The sequence below is a fragment of the Brienomyrus brachyistius genome, chromosome 22 (assembly GCF_023856365.1).
Source record: "Brienomyrus brachyistius isolate T26 chromosome 22, BBRACH_0.4, whole genome shotgun sequence".
Taxonomy (NCBI): domain Eukaryota; kingdom Metazoa; phylum Chordata; class Actinopteri; order Osteoglossiformes; family Mormyridae; genus Brienomyrus; species Brienomyrus brachyistius.
Window position 1 is genome coordinate 8,287,385 of NC_064554.1, and position 23,468 is coordinate 8,310,852.

A 23,468-nucleotide genomic window follows, 5' to 3' on the forward strand; every position below is an offset into this window, starting at 1 on the left:
TGGTGTGATTTGATATTAAGCACTTCCAACCGAGGGCATAACTTCAGGTTGAGCATTGGGTGGGTTGAGGTCTCCACCCGTTTAAGGGGGTGCAGGGGTAAGGCTGAGTGGTGGCTCTGAAGTAGGGGATCTATCTGTGCCAGCACCCAGAAGCTTGCTGGTTTGAATCCCATGAATGCCAGGAGTAATTCTACTTCATTGGGTCCTTGAGCAAGGCCCTTAACCTGCAATTGCTTTGTGCTGGATATGAGGTTCAAATACATCCAGCCCTACAAGGAGGTCCTCCCACTTTCTGGGAAAATTTGGGGGTTGGTAACAGGATTGACACTCCAGCCACTTGAAAAACCTTCATGCTGTTCCATTCAGATTAGTGGTGCTGAGTGATGGACTGTTGTGTGTTGGGTGAGACAATGTGCTGTAATCAGCCTGTGCTCCTTACTGCAGGGGTCTGTATTGGCTGGGTTTGATTATGGGGTTGGTTACACTCCCCCTATAATTTACACCCATGCTTCCAACAGTGTTTTATTTTATTATTTTTTGCATATCATCTGGGATTCACTCTAAGTGTACTGAATGACTACCAATCGTCACCTATAAAAGACTGGCGCCAACAAGTAAATTGGTAAAATCCAGTTTATCCATGCATCCATCCCTTTTCTGTGCCCGTTTGTCGGCAGTCCAGGAGCTTCGGCCGCAGGCGTTCAGTTTAACAAAATCATATTTGTTGTACTTCGTATTTATGCCTATAGTTGGAATGAAGGATCCAGGGATGAATTTTGTCGGCACATCAGGGCGTCGTTCTGTATATTTCTTGTCAGTTTAATATCGTTAAAACGTAACACATTTATTAAATATACTGCCAGCTTCCTCAAAAGGTAAAGTCTAGTGTGGGTAGATTTGTTTCCCTATCAAAACAATGTAGTTGAAGTCCCACGGCTTGTCCTGGTACCCGTATTGCTGTCAAGCCTTGATTATGCGATTTAACCTACAAAATCCATCGCCCCAAGCACATTAGTGACATTTCCCATGATGCTCAGCGTACTCGTCAGGCCAGAAGTAGCTGAACCCGGAAGTGCTGTTTTGTTGGCATTTGAGGGGACGCGATCGCTCATGTTTATGGCGGGGGTGAGAGAGCCGAGCACTGGATAGTTTTCTGGAGGGAGCTTTCCCGAAATAACCAGTAACACCTTTAATTATGTATGCTCAAGGAACGGAGAGTTTGATCAAGCAAGCAAGGTACGACGTTGACATTTGAAATAACACGCGCCTACTTTGACCAACAGCATTGTTATATTATTATTATTGTTATTTGCATGTGTGATTGTTTCCTATTGAAGCATGTTACGGAAAATATGTTTGCAGGCCTACAGATACCTGTATATGTTTTTCCTAAATTTCAGAGAGATAAATGAGGAAGAGCTGGTGAAGTTTTACGGGCGCATCTCGAAACTCCTTCTAAATAAAGATTATGGAAATGAAACGGTCGACTCGTTGCAGAGACTGCATTTGATCGTCTCCGCGACGAAATATGCCAGGAGGTAGGTACCCTGTGATCGTCCGCAAACTACTGCCTGAAACTTTAATAATGCAAAAAAAAGCGTGCATTACCCGCCTGCTCCGGTGTTTTATCTGTCATGCGTCGTGATTTTTGCTGCGCTCTTCTCATCAGTCCTTCGAAATCTTTGCCTTTCGGATCTTAGATTACCGTCAGACCTCCTGGAGAAACTGCAAGCCCTGCTCTGCTCCCCGGGGTCCTCGGAGCAGCTTCAGGTGCTCTCATCGTCCATCCTGCGGGAGAGCCTGCCCCTTAGCGTTGCCAAGCTTCCTATAAAGGATCTCCAGGACAGCAGGACCACCAGCTATGTGGCATCTGTCATTCTTGCACAGGTATCTAGAACCAGAAATCTCCTTGTTTTTCTTGATACTGAAGAACATCCGGCAGTTGGGTGGAGCACCTAAATCCTTGGTTGGTCTCTCCCGCTCCTGACATAGGCCAAGAGCAAGGCTCAGCTGGCTGAACTGAGCCACCATTTGCTGAAGGCTGTGGAAACTCGCCAGCCTGACGTGCAGGTTTGCCGTCACACGCTCCCAATTCTCTCTGCAGCCATCCGTTCTTCTCCGGACGTTTTGATGGAGGGTGAGAATCAAATATCTAACAGAATGTAATGTCTGTGTGATCTTTATGTATATAAACGTGTGTGAAGCTTGGAAAGTTTGCTTCGCTCAGAAACGTTACCCTGCTGTCATCTGTGTTGTTCACCGGTAGCTATATCCTTGTTGAACTAAGGTCTGATCATACTGCTTTTGACAAGTTAAATCAAATCATTGAAAGATCTGTGAGATTACTCTAAATAGCTTTTTTTATTTCTTTCTCACTGCCACAAAGGGATGCTTCTATGTCTGATGATGAAGGCTATCTGTTTGCAGACCATGTGAACCTGGTCAACAGGAAGTTGGTGGACTGGCTGCGTTATGCCAGCAACCAGCAGGGGGCATCCATGTCCACCGGAGGATTCTTCATGGGTCCTAGAGCTCGACAGGTAGAGTTGCACTTGTGGCTCTGTTCGCAGGCTCTTTAACATGCCTGCTGGGTTGATGCTGCATCGCCTGGTCCAAGCTAACCGTCGCTCCTCGCCTGCCAGCCAGCTCCCATGAACGAAGTAGACGGCGCGGTTGCTGGAGACTTTTTCACGGTGCTCTGTGTGGGCCAGAGCTACACCGAGGACCAGTGGATGAACATGTATGCCTTCTCTGTGCTGCGAAAGTGGCTGCGCACCTACGACATCGAGGAGAACAGCGGCTCAGGCGTAGGTATGTGGACCGCTGAACGCTGGGTGGCATGTTAGCCGCTTAGCCAGCCGACTGAGCCAAGCTAGCTAAAAGTTGCTGGGTGAATGGATTCTAATTGTCATTTTGGGGAATTCCTGTCTGTTTTAAGAAGCTTAATATTTCAGCATGTGTTGAGTAGGTAAGTCCTGGGTGGAATGAGATTTGACCTATTGACGCCACTGAGATACCTAATGGGAAGCAGGTTAAATGGTCGACAGGTGCAGTCAGACCCTCCCATCAGCAGCAAATACTGGCCTGAGGCCTTGGGAAGTTTGTAGGATTTAAAGGTGTATTTTTCTGCTTTCACCAGCTCAGGTTAACAGAGTGCAATTTACACAGCCCATTTCAGGTAAGACAGAGTTGCTCGAGGTCATACTGCCCCCTGACCTCGATCCTGTTCTGTCCTGTACTATATAATCCATCGTTCAGCCCGTGACTCATTTTGTTGCATGTGCTGTTCTGCCTGCTTTGGGCTTTAATTAAATTCTGCATCCACAAAATAAAAACACAAATTTCCCTGCCAAAAATCATTGATTTCTTTCCACGCACTGCTTCCCCTGTGAATGAAAATGTGCGCTAGCGTTGTATCGGTGCAGTAGCGCGTCACAGAAGTGCAAGGCTAACGCAGTGTGCCACGTCGCCGCAGATGATCGGTCGGAGGTGGACGGCTCTGTGATGTCCATGGTCTCCGCCACGTCGTCCTCTAGTCGCCTGCTGCCCCCCAAAGAGCGCCTGCGGGAGAAGGCCTTCGAGTACTGCCAGCGCCTCGTGGAGCAGAGCGACCGCAGTGAGTGTGTGCGTGTGCGTGTGTTGGAGTGAGGTTCGCCAATGACTAACTGTATTGCCAAATTCTGTGTCCCCCGCTCTTCCAAATAACAGGCGTGTATCGTGTTATAAAAGCAGCACTTCCAGGCAGCTTGTGTTAATCTTTGTCTTTGTTTTCCTTTTTCTTCTCGCAGAGGCAGTGAGGAAGGCTGACACGGAGCTGCAGAAAGCTGTAAGCACTGGCCGGCGTCTCGTCCGTCTGTCAGCGGGCCGGAAGGAGCCCGGAAAATCCAGCTAGTAGTTTGCTGAAATGTGCCTCATTAACACACCAGTGTCTCGTGGAGGCCGTGACCATCATGAACATCATCTGTAAGGAGGACCCCTCCTTCGTGTACAGGGCCTTTCCTTGCATCAAGGCACTGTACAGCCGGCTCAGCGGAGACCTGGCATTCTCGCGAGTCCTGCTGCCCATCGCGCAGTTCTACCTCAACCACAGTGAGTTGGCTGCCCCTGACTGCCATTACTCATTACTATGAGTTGGGGCGGAGCCCCGGTTTATTGTGTGTCGCCCCCCCCCCCCCCCTCCCCCAACCTTTCTTCTCCCATAATTCAGGCGAGACGGCCGCTGTGGACTCTGAGACAGTCTTCCGGCAACTCTTCTCCTCATTCCCTGCTGAGCTTTTCAACGAGTCCATGCTGGCCTTCGAGTTCGTCCAGTTCTGCCGGACCAACATGGCCGTCCTGCGAGAGAGCATGCCCCTCTACGGGCAGAGCTTCCCCAACCTCCTGAAGGTGAGCCCCCACCCATCTGTCCCCTTGGTTAGCCCTACCCTGCCTGTGTTGCCATGGTAACCTCAGGCTCTGTCTCTGCCGTTAGTTCTTAGCCTGGAACAGCCCCGCCCTGGTGTCGGAGTACGTGGAGCTGTTGCCCTCCCTGCTGACGCCCAGCACGGCCGTGGAGCTGCTGCATTCCCTGCTGGACCTGCCCTGCTTGGCGGCAGTGCTGGACCTTCAGCTCAGGTGCGCCACAGGGCCGCCATCCCCAGCAGGGGGCGTTGGGGAGCACATGTAATATTAACAGTAAGGGGGCTGAAACCCTTCTCACTGAACATGTAATCATAACGAGAGTTTTTAATGAGTATTTTTAGTATGCTTTACGCTTGACTACTCCAGGGTCTGAATGCTGAGCAAGTGTACTATTCATGAAATTAAAGGTGTGTCTGTGTGTGTGTGTTTGCATAGATCACATGTGAGGACCAAACTGTCCCCAAAGTGTAGTAAAACCTGAAACTTCCCTGCTTTTGGGGACATCTTTTGAGGTCCCCATTTGGATAACCTCAGTTTTATAAAAATCTGTGAATGCAATCAAAAAGGTAAAAGTGCCAAAAGTCTTGTATTTTGTCTGGTTACTTATGGTTAAGGTGAGGGCTGGGTAGAGGTTAAGGGTGTCGTGATTGGGATTAGGGCTTTTCCCATAGGAATGAATGGGCGGTCCCCATTTAGATATGAAGACCTACTTGTGTGTGTGTGTGTGTGTGTGTCCGTCCGTCCCAGGTCAGCATCTTGCGCTGCCTCTGAGAAGGCACTGTGGGACTCGGGAGGCAGCAAAGCTGCCAGCTCGCTGGATGCCTTCCGCCAGCCCTACTACAGAGGCATGTTCCTGTACATCCTGAGGCCAGAGGCAGGTACTGGAGACACTATCGACAGGTCAGCTCTGCCCCCTATTGTTCCAGCTCAGATGTCTTTACTTGTACAGCTGAGTATGAGGCGGGTTAAGTGAGCGTTCCCCTTGCAGGCTGAGAATGCTCCATGACGTCCTGGCCGACATGGTGGAGAGCCCCCGCGTAGTGCAGTGTGCCCAAACCGTACCTGTCCTCTTGCACGTATACTTTCACACCGTTGCCCAGGTAACACCTGTGCCCCTCTATGCTGTTAATTACTTTTATACTCCGATTACGGTGTTCATCTCCAAGGCAGCGTACTAGTATATATTTACACTAATGTGGAGCGTACTTGCTTAAGTATGTACTAAAACAGGCAGTCCCCGGGTTAAGAACGTACAACTTACGGACAAGTCATACTCACAAACAGTCTGCCTTAAAATGTATTATATTACAAATTTGGGTAAATACAATGGTTCGTAATAACGATTGCATGCTCAACTTTGTGATGCTCATGAAAACATTGTTGTTATTATTGGTGAATTCTTGTTATTATCTTATGTATTGTTTTTCCGACTTGTACAAATTCAGTAGACTTGGGGATCGGATCTCGTCTGTAACCTGAGGACTCCCTGTACTGTCATATATCCTCAAGTCCGCTAATTTTACTGCTAAATAAATCAGTACGAATGTCACGTTACTGCCTCAATGCTCAAGCCAGGCTGTTCTTATCCTTGGGTATCAGTCAGTCACCCCCTGCTGCCCTTGTGTCCCATTCAGTTTGCAGATGATAAGCTGATCAACCAGCTGGTCCTCGTCTTGCTGGAGAGGAGCAGCCTCCTGATGGATATAAAGAACTACCAGACGGAGGTGCAGAGGTGGGACCCATAACCTGTTTTGGATTTTTTTTGAAGAGGGCGATTACTGCGGATGTCTTGTGACCTCCCACTTCCCGCAGAGTGTTCAGCTCTCACTTGCTGGCCTTATGCAAGCTCCACCCATCTCTCATCATGGAGCAGTCGCGGGAGCTGTTGGATATGGCCGGCTCCACTGTCAACATCTACCAGAAGGAGGAGCTCTACACACACGTGGTAGGCGTTCAACCTCCCTGAAAAGGAGTCTGGGATGGGTCCATGTTACCACCCAGTCTAAGGAGCTGGGGTTTGGCTCATTGACCTATTTTCATTTAGCCCTTATCCAGGAAGGGGTGGGTTGTTGAGTACATGTACAGAGTGCACTCCCAGCCTTTGAGGTTTGAAGCGGTAATGCTCATCACCCTGATGCCAATCAGCACACAGACACAAAACCCACCACTGAGTCCGAGTGCGTCCAAGAAGCCCATGTAAGACGCGTCTCTGCCCTCGCAGGTGTGGGCGATCGGCGAGTACCTGTCCCTGTCACATGACGCCCGCTGCACGGTGGAGCACATCACGTCGTCCTTCGAGACCCTGGAGGCCGTGCTCTTTGAGATCACACAGGTGCGCCATTCAGCCAGCGCCCCCCGCTTCTCCCCGCGCCTCGTCACCGTGCTCATGACCACGCTGGCCAAGCTGGCCTCCCGCAGCCAGGACCTCATCCCCAGGTGAGACGCCACATATCCTTCGGTTATTTCTGGTCATGAGTACTAAGAAATGTTTGAGCAACGCAAGCCTGATAATTAGCTGATAATCATTCAGTGGGGAACCATCTCCGGTTGGTTTTGGATCCTTAGCCTAACGCTAATGTCACTGTGCCCTCCTCCTCCTCAGGGTGTCCCTCTTCCTCTCCAAGATGCACTCGTTCGCCTGCAGTGCTCCGGTGGTAGCCTGCTACAGCGAGGAGGACCGCGAGGCCATTGTCACTCGCGCCCATGAGCTCATCAACCTGCTCAAGCTACCCAACGTGGCCCAGTTCGTGTTGACGCCGTCTGCGTCTGGTGGCACCCCGCGCTGGCACCGCGATGCCAACGCCTCGCTGCCGTTCGCCATGCGAGCGCTGAGCGGCCTGCTGCCCAAACACAACACGTTCCTGTCCGGGTGAATGGCAGGCCGGAGTCCAGGAAGGAAGCCAAAGTCTGCTGCTTCAAGCGTGATGGAATGCCTGCAGGTTTGGGAAATCCTGACCAGTAGTGACTGGACTGGAAGTGTGATGTCAGGTTCCAGGCGTATGTCCATATGAGACACTCAGGAAATTACCAGGAACTGAATCTTAAAGAGTATTCCTCTAACAGGACATAACAGGAGGATGGGGCTTCGAAATCTGTTTGCTTGCATTTATTGCAATTGTACACATTCACCACAAATACACATTTACAGTTGGACTTCAAATACTAAACATCCAGGCACATTTAAATATACACCAAGAAAACACTGAGGTACTCTTTTAGGTTTCCTGCATAGAATATTGGTAAAGTTAACGTCTACGTTTTACTTATACAGTGCTTTGAAATGCAGGCTTGTCTTACTGTTACTAAAATGACCTCGAACTTGCACACAGGTAGGCAGTTATGTCTATCGTTAATGTTTCCCAGAGCTAAAAAGCTCACGGTATTTTTTTTTTCGTTCCACTTAATACAGCGTACATATTTTTTTTTTTCCTACAAAATGTAAACTTTGAATGTAAAACATGCATTAAGTATTAATAAAAGGAAGCAAAGGGTGCCTTGATTCTCAAATCACATAGATTGTTATTGACAGGTATAAATGGCTGGTGTTTTGGGGTGGTGAGGCAGAACGTAGTTAGTTTCTGTGTCATTACCCATAATGCCCCAGAACAATCAGATCAGCTCAGACGTGCTCAGCAGAGAGAGGCTCTGATCATGGAGGATACCTCAGGGTCCATCTTCTCCACCAGAAGATTCAGCCTCTCGCCTCCCCAGCGGATCAGATCAACCGCACTGAAATGGGGGGGGGGGGGGGGGGGAGCATAATTAGTAAGGCTTCTTCCTGAAGGTGTCAGCATCGGTCCCATCGACCTCGGATCAGGTTTTGCAGCCAGGCTGTTTCCTGCTCTGCTGATGTGCCAGTATGTATGAAAGCGACGCGCTGACCTCTGGTAGTCTGATCCGGTGACGTCCGTCCCGTTCACCGCCAAGATTCTGTCGCCGATCCGGAGGCGCCCGTCGGATGAGGCTGGCCCGCCTGGGACCAGGGTCCGAATATAGATGCCAGGGGCTTGAAGAGGGGTTTGCTGGAGCGAGAGAAGCAACTTCAGTGTGTCCTCTAGAGAGAACTAAACACATGCTAGTTAGCGAAGGTCACAGAAAAGCAGCGAGACCCACCGAGCGAAAAGAGGGCAGCAGCCCCCAGATACCTGTAATGGCATCAAAGATCTTGACCATCTACAAATAATATGTGATTTAATGCAGTAGCACACCGTTACACTCAGTAATCTGTGTATATATGGGTCATTCTCACATACTCATTACCAATCAATTTTCTCTCATTTTTTAAATTTAGTTTGAAAACCCTCAAATTGTATAACTTCATTATTTGAGCTTTCAGTTTTACCTCTGGGGTAGTTGACCAGGTGTATTATGTTACCATTAATTTAATACTTTTTAAAAAATTTATTTCAAAAGCAAATCCAGGGCAAGTTACAGAGAAAATGACAATCTAACAAAACAATTGAACAAAAAAATATATATTTCATCATACGAATTGATTGTTTATTGGTTATATTGCAATAAAGTTGAGAGATTTTATCTAGTTTTGTGTTTTGTTTGATGTTAAACCTGCAAAGGTACTGAGATTTATGGTTACCTATTTGATGAAAAAGATTTTTAAAAAATTGTTAAATCAGAGCAACGATAATTTTAATAAGCATTCTCCTTGTGTAAGTTATGCCAGTCACACTACACAAAACACACTGCAGTTCAGTGTAATCTTTTTTTCCTAAAAATTCTCAGTTCCATGAGAATGACTCCTATGTGTAATTGATCAACTAGAAGGGGTGGCTCACCAACCCGTCGATGAGCCCCAAACCCAGGCCAAGTGGTCCTTTGTCCAGGTGCACTGTGAAGACAAGCCACATTAGCAGGGGCCCTCTGCTGACAGGGAGAGCTGCTGTGTCGCTCCCAGGGCATTTGATGGCAGCGCATTGAGGACGTGAAGCATAAGCACTATGGCTAATGGCTAATCTTCAGGACAGGGCTGTAATTCAAAGGCAGGCTGAACTCGTTGCGCTCTGACCTTCTATTTCACTGGCAGCGAGTCCATCGTTCCTCTTGGTGCTGGGCGGGACCGGGCCTCCAGGCCGCTGCTCCATGTCGGGGTAGTTAGGGGTAGTGGGCGGAGTCAACAGGCAGGAGGCGTCGGGGAGCTGCGCCACCTGCTGGTCGTCCCTGGGGCGCACCCCGGTTATCTGCAGTCCCCTGGTGGCTGTGCCCTGGCCCCCTGTTGAAGCTTTGGACTTTGGCCTTTCCTCCGCCTGGGGGGTCGCTGGACCCTGGTACCCCAGAGACGGCGCCCCATTGCCCTGGAAAGAGCAGGTACCCACACTCCTCAGAGCCAGGCCTGGTGTCCCCTGCCTCCTGCCCCAGGCCTACCCTGATCATGTGACTCTGCCAACTGGATGGGTCTGATCAGTGAGCGGCCTGGAAGGTTCTCGTTCACCTCCACTTAATCATTACTGACTGAATCACACTACAGGCCCATAGCTACATGTTCCTGCTCATATAACAGCAAATGGGAACAGTTTCCCCCAAAGTGGGGCGAGACAAAGAGTGTTTCAGGGATGAGGTGGGTAGGCTACCTGGGGCTCCCCCCTTGCTGGGATGCACGGGGACTTGCTTCTCAGCCCCCACAGGAAGTGCCGTACGTAGAGAAGCTGCCGGTAGATGCTGTCATCCACAGCGTCTGAGTCGAGGGCTACCTGGTAGCCGCTGCTGGGCAGCACGATAGGAGGCGGTTCCTCAAAGCTTTCCAGCAGGTCGGCTGCAGGACACCAGGGGGCGTAGCGGTTGGGGTGTAGCACTGTTTCTCAAACCCGTCCTTGGGGACCCCCCAGACTAGCCACGAGGGAGTGTCTGAGGCCCCCAGTACCGGCTTGGGAAACACTGGGCCAACATGACTTTACTTACGTATGCTTACATGAATGACAACTGAACCTCGCAAGAAATCAGAGATACAAATGACAGTCAGGTTTCTGGGTTACGGTGTTTAGCTTTGGTGTGTTTCATTTCCGAAGGGAACCTGTAAGTGTTGTGAGTTTCCGCAAAGCTGCGTGTGATTGTGGGGCGGGGGCTCACCCGTCCTGTAGGGGGGTACCTCCTCCTCGGCGGCGGGCTGCCAGACGGCTGAGGGCCGGCTCTCTGCCACCAGGAGGCACTGCGTAAGGATGTGGTGGAGCTGCACGGGCTTAAGAGCGGGGTAAGTCACACAGAGTGACCGCCAGCTCATCTGTGCGTGGGGGGTGTGAACGAGCTGTGTTATAATCTCCCTAATTACTGACTCCTTTCTTTACGTAATGGGACATGAGCTGTTTTTTCTTAATTCCCAGAATGCTTTGCCATAACAGCTCCTGTTTATTAGAGGAACCTGATAATAGGAACAGAAGGGATTTCACCTCTCCCACAAGGTGAGGGAAACACCTGCTCAGAAAATCCACCTCGGTCTCCATCTCACGCCCCCTTGCTGGATGGCTGTGTGCACACGCAGTGGAAAATGGCGCTGGGTGCTCGCTGATTAGCAAAGCAGTGGAGAAGCCGAGTATCTGATACTGCTGGCCTGCCAGTCACTTCAGCAGGGAGGGAGGATTCCCAGCCTGGGGAGGGGGGGCTAAATCGGCACAGGGACCAGTACCTGAGCAAGCTGCTGGGGGGGCGTGGCCATGATGCCGACAGCACAGCAGAACTTTGAGAAGAAAGTATCGGCCAGGCGAGACAGGCCCGCTCTCCTGGCCCAGTCCAGCAGCATCCTGAGGCTGGCCTTCAGCTGGACCCCGCTGGTGAGCCGGAACCAGCCTCTGGCCGGGCCTGAACAGGCAGATGGGTCAGAGAGGCCACAATGTCACCAATAGGCTTCCTCTAAATCCGGGCTTTCAGTCCTGGTCCCAGCAGACCCCTACCAGAATGTTCTCATTCCAGCCCACACTGCTTTCAACCTGCTATATTCATTATTAGCCTACTAAGGACCATCTGAGCCTGATTGAGGTAGAGCTGGAATGAAAACATTCTTCAGGGCACCAAGACCAGGACTGAGAACCACTGCTGTAAATGGCAGGAGATTCATAATTTAATGCTGTAAGAGCCCGAAACATGGGAGTCACCCATGAAACACTGTACACATTCAAAAGATGATGACCAATAGTCCTGAGAATCCTACTACATAAATCTGTGTTAGACTGGTGAATTTTAACGGATACTTCTCAGAAGGTTATTTTCACAAACGTCCACAAAATCATTCCAAGCTGAACATCCTCATAAAGATGGAACATTTTTGAAAAGTTTCACCTCTGGTATAAAGATGGAAGGGAAACTATGTAGCAAATAGCAAGAAATACAGCATTAGTTTTGTCCTCTCTGAGGTCCTGAGTTTGTTGCCATGGATGCCAGAGTGGTTCGAGCCAAAAGCATGAAAGCACAAGGTCACTGACTGGTCACTATGTCTATATCAGCTGGTGTGACCATGGATAAAGCATCCGAGTGACGTCAGGCGACTGCCAGCAGAGAGGCAGAGAGCCAAGCTGCACACCCATAGAAAGCAGCTTCGAGAGTAGAAGGTGAAAGATGCAGACGCAGATTTATTCTCCCTATGATCGCATGTATTTTACTACTTTTACTGCTTACATGACTGACGATGAGAAGAAGAGGGTCTTTCCATTCCTGGGAAGCATAACATGAAAATATAAATTTCCACAAGTGCCCAGGTCTCAGAAAGCAACTTTGTAGAGTATTGAACTACATACATCTCCAGATGCTGAAAGACGACTCTCACTGACAGCTACAAAAACACTGAGGACCAGCAAGAACAGCCCCAGTAAACCGCCGTCATCCAGGAGTACCGGCACAGAAAGGGGAGGAGCCAAAGATAATGAGGGGCTGCCTCAATTTATGGAGCATCTACCCTGGCACTCGAGTCGCCAAATGCACCTTCCCCTACAGTGATGTGACCTGCGCTCTCCTAAGTAGGGTGTAATTACAGCACCCCCTGTCTGTGAGGAGGTGGCATGAATGTTCTCTGGAGGGTCTGACTGCCTTTTGGGGGGGGGGGGTCTGGGGCTGTATGAGGACAAGCAAAAAGCAAAGAAAATCTCTTTAGCGAAAAAGTGGGCCGAGGGGGGCAGTTGGGGGAGGCACCTGACAGAAAAGCCTCTTAGCAAAACGCCTGACACATTCCATATTTAATATGCATATTTATAACAATTAACAAGCTCAAGCTGTGAGCAGAAGTGTAGCTTACCAAGCAGAGAGCCTTTATTTAGCCTGCCAGAAAAAATAGGTACCTTCGATAGACTACAGTGTGCTGTTTCCCAAGGTGTCACCTGACTCCTGCTGTCTCTCTGTACTCCCACACAAACTCAGCTCTTAGTGACTTTATACATTTCTCATAATTGGCCGTGACCTTTCTGTATATATCATTATTTTGCAGATGCTTGGTGTGAGTCACAGTTTCACTTAAGGTATCATGGTGTATCTGCTTAATGAGGTCCCTGAGCCCATCCTCGTTAAGGTGACTAATTGCTCTGTTGTGTGCTGTAACGATTCCCTCAGATTGGTGCGTCATGCAGGAAGGAATATGGGCTGCCTAGCATGTATCTGCAGACTGATGACCCCCCCACCCCACCCCGCCCCACACACCATTGTCCATCAGCTGGTTGAAGAGCGCCACGTTGGAGAAGAAGAAGAGGTAGGCGAGCATCTGTGACTGGATCTCCGGGTGGATCTCTGAGCGCTGCAGCAGAGCCTGGGCGGCCTGGAACACCTGCAGGGTCCTGAGCAGAGATTCTGGGGCCCGTCTGTCCTTCTGGGGGGCTGCTGAGTCCAGCAGCCCCATCAGGGACTCGTACAGGGACTGTGAGCGACAGAGGCAGAGCAGAGAGGGACTTCGCTGACACATTCGGAGCACTGCCTGCAGCCATCTGCCTCACCGTACATTAGTTACCCCTCCTAGCCTGCCTAGAAACTGGGCACCTATCGATAGACATCACTGCATATCAGAAACAAAAACACCAAAACATGACTGAAAACATCACTGTCCTACCCCCCGCCTATTTATCTTAATGAGGAAAGTGAGATCAGTAAAAAGTGGGGTTGCTGCCCTCGTGTCTTGGCCTACGCATCGTGAGAGGCCACTCCCAGTGGGGGTGGCACTCTGTCCTCTTTTAGTCCCCCTTCAGGAAAACGCTTGTCAGCACATGCTGTACTCACTTCTCATAGTTTTACAGAGTTTTCCATCAACATTCCTCAAATAAAGTCCTGTGAGTACAAACATATCCCCAGGGACACTGTAGCAAAGGCCCATCCCAGGCAGTGATGTACAGCATAACCATTCTCTGCTTATGGATAATCCGTCATTATTACTGGCTCACTCACTTGGTCGTGTGGTACACACACAGCTGAAATGCACACACAGCTGAAATGACACATTGCTGAAATGCTAACACTGTTACTTCCTGTGCCTGGATCATGCGGTTCATGCAGTGCTGAGACGCTAACACTATCACTTCCTATAACCTGGTCACATGGTACACACACAGCTGAAATGCTAACACTGTTACTTCCTGTGCCTGGATCATGCGGTTCATGCAGTGCTGAGACGCTAACACTATCACTTCCTATAACCTGGTCACATGGTACACATACTGCTGAAATGCTGATGCTGTCATTTCCTGTACCTTGGTCATGTGGTACACGCATTGCTGAAATGCTGACATGATCACTTCCTCCAGGACGGTCACACCGTCTTCGCTGGCTAACACAGCAACATTGAACACCGATTCTTTTGCATCTAAAAGCAAAGCAAAAAACATTTAAATTAGATTACTAACTAGTCACATTTCCTTGAAAGCTTAACAAGGATATTTAGACAGAGATAATGACAAGACACACAGTATAATGTGTAAATGCCTTTACATGATCACAAACAACTGTATAACAATGAGTATAAAGGGAAGGGTTATTGTTCTATAAACAGATAGACAAGATATAGATCGCTACAATATAATTACATTGGCTGCTGTTGGTTTAATATGCTACTCCTGCTTCGGCTTGATTTTCCATCTGAAACATGCACCTGCAGCACAATTATGGCAAACACGCCGAGGGGACAGAGGACAGCTGTGGGATGTCTGTCAGCCGGTCCCCCAGTGACCTACAGGGAGGGCTTCACCGCGGCCCCCTGCACAATCTGCACTAATGGCGGCTTATTGAAAGAGGCCAGCTTTCCAATGACCAGGTAATTAAATTAGCCTCGGATATGGCTGTGACCCCTGTGGCATAAGCCTGTTACACGAGGGGCATTAATCTTGTAAGGAGCCTTGCTCTGAACAACAGGGGCTTGCTTTTCCCAAGCAGGGGCATTTCCAGGTTCATCACTGTGCTTCACCCACTCTCCTATTCCCTAGTATCAGCCTAGACCTCCAGTTCGTGGCTGTGAACCTGTCGTACGACCCCGGGTGCGGATCGGCTCCTGGGGTTCTGCCCCCAGCCAATCACGCAATTTGCATTTACAGTGCTCCGGCCATAACAACTGCTCCTGTGACGGCACGAGATTCCCGGCCGTACCGCGCGTGTCTGGCTGCTCGCCGCACTTCGCATACGTGCCCGATTTCTGCCGGCTGAAGTGCAGGATCTCGATGGCGTTGGACATCCAAAAGAGGAGAGGCTGCAGGCAGGGAACAAGGTCTGGGAGGCTGGAGGGAAGCAGCTCCTGGCTGGGAGATGGGAGGAAGGTTCAGGTCTCAGGAAGACTCTGCTGTTGGACCTTTGAAAAAAGTGCTTATACTGCTTAAGTAAAATATCCAGGCTATACACGGAAGCAGATGAACTGAGTTGCTTAGCAGCTGGTGATGCGGTCTGCCCACCACAACCAAAGCCGCTCGAGCCGAAAGCGAGCAAACGGCAGGGACTCCCTGTATCCCCTGGTTCCAAGTGCAGACAATAAGCACGTGCTTGACCAGACAGCCGATGCTGGAGAACCTTAGTCCTTTGGGGACAGCGTTCCTGCTGGAGGAAGGCCGGCCTGGATACTTACTGCTGAGGTGGCCTCCCTGACAGCTCCCTCGTCTTCTCCTGCGAGACACACATAACTGTTAGCAATCCATAAAAGTCACACGCCTAAAGAAGACAGAGCCACATCCGCCACCGCGTCTCGCCTGAAGGAGAAAGCGGAATGATTAAGTGATGGATTTCCGATAGAGGACAACCAGGAACGACTCCTGATATTCTGTGACAACTGAGTCCTCAAACAACTGGCTAGCTGGTGTGAAGACGCACACGGTTTGGTCCCCTTTCAGAAGATAATATGGGGGGGCTACAGAACAAAGCATAAGCAACAGTCACTGTTTATGTGTTTAACCAGAATGGTCTCTACAATGAGGGTGATTTCTGTAGCTGCTTCTTTAAGCAGGAAATGAAGTACGCAAGTGTGAAAATTATTTGATGGAGTCTGTTTTTTAATTGCACATTTAACATATTTATTTCCTTACTATTCGTTTTCTGGATTTTCTGTTTGTGTACTTCAAAAATTTTGTTTGCACTATGTGTCGTTGTTTTACACAGTATGTTTGTTTGCACGTTACATACCTGCTGCTGTATGCACACGAATCTCCCGCTGAAATCAGTAAAGTTTCTCTTAGCTCATATCTCAAGTCAAGCTCCTTCATTGAACACACAAGAGGACCACAGAACCTGGAACCTGGACATTAGAGCTACCAGTTCAGATTAGTGCTTCCAGTACAGCGAGCCGGGCTTTTGGGTACAACAAGCCGGGCTTCAGGTACAGTGAGCCGGACTTTTCGGTACAGTGACCCGGACTTCCAGCTACAGCGAGCCGGGCTTTTGGGTACAACGACCCAGGCTTCAGGTACAGCGAGCCGGGCTTCCGGTACAGTGAGCCGGACTTTTCGGTACCAGTGAGCCGGACTTTTGGGTACAACGACCCAGGCTTCTGGTACAGTGAGCCGGACTTCCAGCTACAGCGAGCCGGGCTTTTGGGTACAACGACCCAGGCTTCAGGTACAGCGAGCCGGGCTTCCGGTACAGTGAGCCGGACTTTTCGGTACCAGTGAGCCGGACTTTTGGGTACAACGACCCAGGCTTCTGGTACAGTGAGCCGGACTTCCAGGTACAGCGAGCCGGGCTTTCGGGTACAACGAGCCGGGCTTCAGGTACAGTGAGCCAGGCTTTTGGGTACCAGTGAGCCGGACTTTTGGGTACAACGAACCGAGCTTCCGGTACAATGAGCCGGACTTTTGGGTACCAGTGAGCCGGACTTTTGGGTACAACGAACCGAGCTTCCGGTACAGTGAGCCGGACTTTTGGGTACAACGACCTGGGCTTCCGGTACAGTGAGCCGAACTTTTGGGTACAACGACCCGGACTTCCAGTACAGTGAGCTGGACTTTTGGGTACAGCGAGTCCTAGTAAGTCGAGCTTTCAGGTACAACGAGTTGGACTTTTAGTATAGAGAGCTGGGCTTTCAAGTACAGCGAACTGGGCTTTCAGGTACAGTGAGTCGGGCTTTCGGGTACAGTGAGCCCAGCTTGAGGGTACCAGCCCACTTCCCCCAGGTCTGAGGGGACAGAAATAGCTCCAGCGGCTACATGATGTGAGGTAGGACACGCTGTCACCATCTTCACACGCATGCAGTTTGGGACCAAGGATGGCTGCCAAGTGCTTCACCTAGATACGCAGGACAAAAATTTATTTCCAAAAGAAGTCTTCTCAACTGCAGTGTAGCGCCCCCTGGGGACTGGGCCTGTTGTTCGATCCCTATTCCTTTCAGCAGCTGCTGCTCTCACCTCTCGACATACCAAAACAGCCCTGTGACCCTGACAGCTTGGTATTCCCCTCCGAAATACAGCCCGTGGAGCGGATTCAGGGCCTTGTGAAGCTATTGTCAGGCACCGTGCAGTACACAGCGAACATTAATGTCCAATGAATCACCACACACATGCAGGATGTCTAATTATATGTCAGTGATTTAAGCACCAGCAGTAATTAGAAATGTAATGAAAATTTGTATGGTTAGTAACCATAAAAGAGTTTATAAAGAAAACGCCCTCACGGATGTGATAGCGACACTAACCTGAAGAAGAGCCTGTATCCTTTTAGCAATCTTTAGCAGAAGTTTCCCAAAGCTTCCAGGGTCAAAGGTCATGGCGGAGTGCTCCAAGCACATGCACAGCAGGTAGGCGGGGGTCAGCTTGTGCTCGTCGCCCCCCGGCTCCGCAAGTGAGATGATCCTCCCTAACAGCCTGTCCTCCTGACCCTTCTCGAAAGCCAAAAGGAGCCGTCGGCGCTGGGGGTCGCGACCCGGGGCTAGGTCGGGCTCGGAGGCGTGCCGGCCCCGCACAGGAGGCCGGCTCCTGGAGGGGGCCCCGCAGACTCGGCAGGCGGCACCCTCTGACTCAGGGGGGGGGCGTCGGGGGCGTAGGCCGAGCAGCGTCCGGATGGGCAACACCCCCCCACCAACTGGGTCCTTATACAGGAAGATGTAGTGCGAGCCGAAGGACAGCAGGTCGCCGTGCCGGAGCGCCGTGGACTTCTCTACCGCCGTGAAATTGACCAGGACTGCAGAGTGTGGGGCCGGCTCCAGAACCAAGCAGTGGCCCGACTGAGCCCTCCGGATGGTGCAGTGCAGTGGCAGGATGTCGGTGGACAGCAGGCAGATGTTAGGCCGGGCCGAGGCCGTCTCCTGGCCCACCGTGTGCTGGTCCCGGTTAAGCAAGTACACCAGGCAGTCCTGTCAGTGAAGCTGGCATCAGTGTGGCATCTGTAACACACCTTATCAAGTGACGACTCCATAGAAAAACCGCACTCATCAGCCGGAAAGTGCCCAGGCGACATGTCTGCAGGTCACTGCAGACAGACTGTTGTTCTGACTTTGCAGACTGCTGTCCTTTTTCCAAAGCCCCCCCCCCCCCCCTCCACCCTTCCCCGGGGGCCACCGTCTCGCCACAGATGGACGGGCACTACTAACTAAATTGTTATATCTGCTCGAGAAGTGACTTCTACACATTACAGTTTATACCACTGGATGTTTACTGCACAGGTCGTGAACCCTAACCCCACCTGGTTTAAACGTGAAGTCCGTTGGTCACAAATCCGGGAACTGTCCATGCATACCTAAAATATCTGCCATGTGACAGCTTAATCCCTCATTCCTGTCATTGCCAGCAGAGGAAGAGCTGACACAAGAATTTTATCTCTCGTAGACTGTGTATGACTAAAAGCATAGTGTACAAAAAAATGCCACTGAATGAGATTTTTGCCCACGACAGGTGGTACTGCTGAGGCCATTTTTCATCCTTAAGTCCACCCTGCCTCTGCTGTACCTTTAAAACAGGCATTAGTCAAAAGCAGGCAGAACTATTGGGAGGCTTCTAGTACGACCTATGGACTATGAAAAATGACTTCTAGTGGTGCGTGGTTCTGCTGGTTAGACTGCTGTGTCCATGATCGGAAGGTTGTCAGTTCAAAACACTGGGTACAGCGAAATATAACACTGACTGATATCACTGCTGGGCCATTGAGAAAGGACCTTAACCCCCAGCTGGTTTGGATCTAAGAGTCTGCTTGATGAATGTGCTGTAGAACATCTCACCTTTGTGAGGTTCTCCATACCTGCCGGCTGTAGCCCTGGAGCAGCAGGAGGTGTGGGGACTGATAGAGGGAGAGGCGCACCTCTCCATCGTCCCTCTTCTGCGGTGCCTCCTTCAGGGGTCTGGGCAGCGTAAGGCAGCTCCTCCTGGCCTCCCCCCCGGAGCCACCCGTCACGTCCAGGCTGGTCTCGCTCAGGCTGCGGCCCAGGGCTGGCGTGCCCTTGGCCCGTGTCCGCTGGAGATGCCGAGCCTGGGCGTTGATGCCTGGGGGTCAGTAGGAGATGACAGAAAGAGGGGAGAGAGAGCAGTGACCTCATAAACAGGAGCGATGACGGTGTGGTACAGATATACTGCTGACCACAAGTACAGAAGTTAATTATTACTCTTCGTTGATTGGAGTCAAGGACAGACTTTGGTGGAGGGAGCGGTCAAGGTTGAGAGATTCACTCAGGCAGACTGCAAATGGGACAAGTTCTGGGAGAGTGGGAATATGGGGGGGCGTATTCATAGTGAGAGACAGAGAGCGTCTGGGTGGACTGAATCAGCACCGCTGGTCACCTGACTCCGTGCCAGGAAATGGCCATGCGCCTTACAAACATCAATCAGAATCTGATCATAATCAATGCTTACTTACACTAGATGACACTGGGAATGTAGATAGTCAGCGGCAAAAAGAAATACAGCCCCATATGATCCCTCTGTCCATGCTCGTTAAGGTGATGATCTCAGCAATTACAGAAATCAGGCCCTCAGCAGAAATCAGCCTTTGTTTAACCAGCACTGTCAGATTTATGCGCGAGCCCACCCATAGAGGGCAGCACCTCAGGTTATGTGGTGCCAAACACAGGCGGACTTCACCCCAAACTCACAGCTTGTTAAAGTCTCCCCTCTGGCCAGAACTTTGCCTAGCACCTCACCAGAAGGACAATATGCGGAATGCATAGCCTGTAATCTCACTTCAGCTGCACTGTGGCCCAAAATCTCAGCCAGTCCCCGCAAGAGCAATTCTCCCTGCATCCAGGTACCCTGAAAAAGCTACGGGCTGCTCTAAGCAGAGAGCCCTGCAGCAGAAGCGTGCCAGCTGAGAAGCTGGTGTTTGGCCATCTCACCCTCAAGGCGAATCAGACTGGCATTAACAAAACAGTTTAGCACTGGGCAACTCAGCTTGTACTTGGTGATACTTTAAAAATCATTTCCCAGAGCCACATGTACCTGTTATTTAGCTATTAGCTATTTGTGTGGTAACTTATCTATGAAATGACAGAGACAGACGGGGTCAGTTTCGGGGACCTGCGGTGATGGTGTCCTGCTCCCTGGAGCTCAGCTCCTCCACGTTGGCCCTACGGCGGAGCTCCAGGCGCCTGGCCAGTCCCTCCTTGGGCCTCCAGAGTTCCTGCAGCAGCAACGGCCGTTCATCATCTCGCAGGATGCGCACACCCTCTGTCCTCCAGCGGCCGGCCGGGCCGCTCAGCTGGCCGACCACGTCACACAGCACATAGTCCCCGTCGGGCGCCCCAGCCAGCGCGTAGCGCAGCAGCGCCTCACGCACCAACTCGCGGGCGCTGGATGACGGCGTGGCCAGCACGCTCTTGTAGTTGGCGCCGGCACAGATGGCATCGCCGAAGATGCGCAGCACACCGGGCGCTGATGTCTGGATGGAGAGTTCAGCAGCCTCGCCGGGGCGTTCTGGAGGGGTCGCCACCGGGGGGCGCTGTTCCTTCTGACTGAGGGTGCGACACAGGACCTGCGTCAGGACTCGGCCAGACCGCCGTGGCTGGGCCTTCAGGGGCAGAGCCATGGCGACGGGTCGGCTGTGGAACATGGCTGGGAGGGGGGGTCGGTCTCGGTCACCGTCTGGGAGGGGAGGGGAATGGGGAGGAAATTGACCCCTAACTAGGAAATTGCACAAAGTGAATGATGAGTAGTGGGTACTTCGGTTCCAGAGAGACAGTCCAGACCAAGATTTTGTTTGTACCATGCAGTTGACTCTATGACTCTTCAAACTCAGCCGGTTGGTTGAAACAAAATCTTGGTCTGGACTTTTGCTCTCTGGGCCTGAGTTACCCACCTCTGGTCAGGCCACCTATATTAGAACCCCCTTTATCTCATTTCCTCCCTCAAGTATCACGTGACCCAGATTACCCATAAGGGCTTGACCTTTTATCATCACATCACCTTGATTATGCTCTGAAAATGGCCCCTGTGTTATTGTACCATACAGTGGGATGGGCCTGCAGTGGTGACACCAACCATACTGACGCCACTGTGGGCCTGGGCTGGTTATCTCAGCAGAATGAAAAGGTGGCTTAAAAAAAAACAACCGGATGACATTAATGAATCAAACAAATAAACGACCCTGGACTAGGAGGGCCAAGATAAGGGCAAGACCGGCAAACATTAATCACTCGTCAGTCATACACATGCCTTTAAGTACAGGAAGATTTATTGTCCTCCTGCAGGGTGAAGGGTGGGTGCGTGGGGGTGTCCGAAGAGGAAGGGGAGGCAGAAATGGCCGACGCTGCACTCCAGTTTACGAGGCACAGAGACGGCCAACGGGAGCCATTCATCTGCTGTAATGAAACAGCCCATCCCTGCTTTTCCTATCAAGGAACCTATTTAGCACTCAGTGCTCCAGTAAGGAGCGGAATAGTGGACACCGTGTAACACACAAACACTGGCGGGGGGGGCAATGAAAGAGGCTCAGGGGCAAATGTAATTTGTCTCTAAGCTGGACACTGCAAGCACACTTGGCCTCACCTGAGATCCTGTTCCTTTCACCAAAGAGAAAAACATTAATGGGAACAGTTTGGTTGGGAGGGAAATGGATCAACATCGCAGGAAAGAGATTGTAGGAAGGAGCACTGAGGCCATTTACAGCAACGCTTCATCCCCTGACTTACTCTACATGTCCTCTGCATGTCCTCTACATTTTCAGGGGTTAGTAATTAAAATATAAATGATAATCTTCACGGAGGTTTGGATATTCAAGTAAATATTAATAGAACTGATTTGGACACAGTAATAATTTACTTCATTACAGATGTAAATATAGTTGTACCAACTCCACTAAAGTTATCCAAGATGTATGAAACATTCAGTCATAAATTCGCAAATAGGTTACAAGTTTTACTGATAATTTGCATTACGCGTCAGACAGTATAACCGTAAGATGCCCCTCAGAGATCGTACTTAATAGCAAGTTCAATGATTTTGAAATAAAAAAATCCTGCAGAAAACGTACCGCAAACTGCGCAGCACGTTATTATAATTTCAGCCGCTCCAGCCAACTCCGCTGTCCACCTGCTACACACATCCGAGCCCGCCTACAAAATTCACCTGTGCATTACACTGCACTTAACTTAAAACATCTTTTATTTTTGCAATTATTCCCTCAAAACCAGTTTTACATTTTTCATAAACAATTCGTAATATTACGGTACCTCCGTTGAGAGTTCCAGCATTTTCAAATTCATTCTAAAAGTTTTAAATATAATCGCACACATACTTTTGATTTCAATAAATTTATGGTTTTCATTCATATGTTGTCATACGGTGCACTTAAATTTATTACCATATGAATACAATATAAATACTCACCAGGTCTACAAAGGTCGTCGCAGTAATTAAACACTCTGTAAAAAGGCGATCGGCATCATCAATTTAACAGACTGTTTTTCAAGTCTGCCTCGTATCCTGCCGGACTCTGGATTTAGCTGTCGTACCGAACTTTCTGGCTTCGCTATCCCCAACACGCATCGCCGCCCGGGGTCCGGAGAGTACCCCTTCATCCGCGGCTCCCGCATCTGCATTCCTTGCGACCGGAATTTGCCGAATATTTACGAGCGCCGCTCGGCAACGGAAAGCCGAAGCCAAGTGTATCTGGAGAGCCACCTGCTGGACATATGTATAGCGCAGCAATAACGCCACAAGAGAGAGAAGGAAATAAACCAATTATCTCGTTTCATTTTGGTTTGCATCTGTAGTAAATGGAAGCTGTTTTTTAGTGACGGTGAAAGAGCACCACCTTGGGTTAATACAGCATGTAACGCAGTATAGCTTTGACCTTAAACTCCACGTTAAAAACAGAGGAAATAAGACCTTAGCAGTAAATAGAAAACTAACCCCCCCCCCCCAATGAATGATTGAATCTGCAGCGCACCATAAATACCGTCTGACACGCATTATCAGAAACAGGCGTCTCGAAGTTTTCTCGCGACATCGTTTTGAATCTGTTTTTCCTACCACTTGCTTAATTACTAGTAAATTTAGTGTACAGCAGCAAATAATGCTGACAACATTTCTGGGTTATTAACAGGACGTACGACCAGTTAAACTAAGAGAAGGATTAAAAATTGCCACGTCGTACGTCGACGACCATCCGCCATACCGGAGATTTTCCCGGCGGCAACCATGGGTATATGGACCCCAACTAGTATGTAAAGAAAAGTCGTTATAAACGTAGAAGATATT

The 23,468-nt window shown here is 50.1% G+C and overlaps 2 protein-coding genes across 3 annotated transcripts; one reads left to right on the forward strand and one right to left on the reverse strand.

Annotated features, from left to right (window-relative positions):
* Positions 1-133: 133 nt before the first annotated feature.
* Positions 134-7,896, forward strand: ap5z1 (adaptor related protein complex 5 subunit zeta 1). Of its 2 annotated transcripts, XM_048990802.1 has the most exons (18): positions 134-1,236; positions 1,401-1,538; positions 1,701-1,887; positions 1,993-2,137; positions 2,428-2,540; positions 2,643-2,811; positions 3,140-3,178; positions 3,476-3,616; positions 3,789-3,826; positions 3,927-4,089; positions 4,208-4,386; positions 4,472-4,614; positions 5,149-5,301; positions 5,390-5,501; positions 6,036-6,133; positions 6,214-6,346; positions 6,623-6,837; positions 7,004-7,896. In XM_048990802.1, the coding sequence occupies exons 1-18, from the start codon at positions 1,196-1,198 to the stop codon at positions 7,272-7,274; spliced, it is 2,478 nt and encodes an 825-aa protein (XP_048846759.1). In that variant the 5' UTR covers positions 134-1,195; the 3' UTR covers positions 7,275-7,896. The 2 variants fall into 2 exon arrangements, with proteins under 2 accessions (XP_048846759.1, XP_048846760.1); XM_048990803.1 differs by lacking the exon at positions 3,140-3,178.
* Positions 7,493-22,971, reverse strand: LOC125717648 (ras-associating and dilute domain-containing protein-like). The gene is made up of 15 exons (XM_048990801.1): positions 22,596-22,971; positions 20,289-20,852; positions 19,021-19,262; positions 17,483-18,139; positions 15,428-15,465; positions 14,959-15,107; positions 14,070-14,182; positions 13,033-13,246; positions 11,036-11,208; positions 10,483-10,633; positions 9,987-10,168; positions 9,425-9,710; positions 9,195-9,247; positions 8,284-8,423; positions 7,493-8,130 (listed from the first exon to the last, which is right to left on the reverse strand). Exons 2-15 carry the CDS (start codon positions 20,818-20,820, stop codon positions 8,031-8,033), a joined length of 3,030 nt encoding a protein of 1,009 aa, XP_048846758.1. The 5' UTR covers positions 20,821-20,852; positions 22,596-22,971; the 3' UTR covers positions 7,493-8,030.
* Positions 22,972-23,468: the final 497 nt, after the last annotated feature.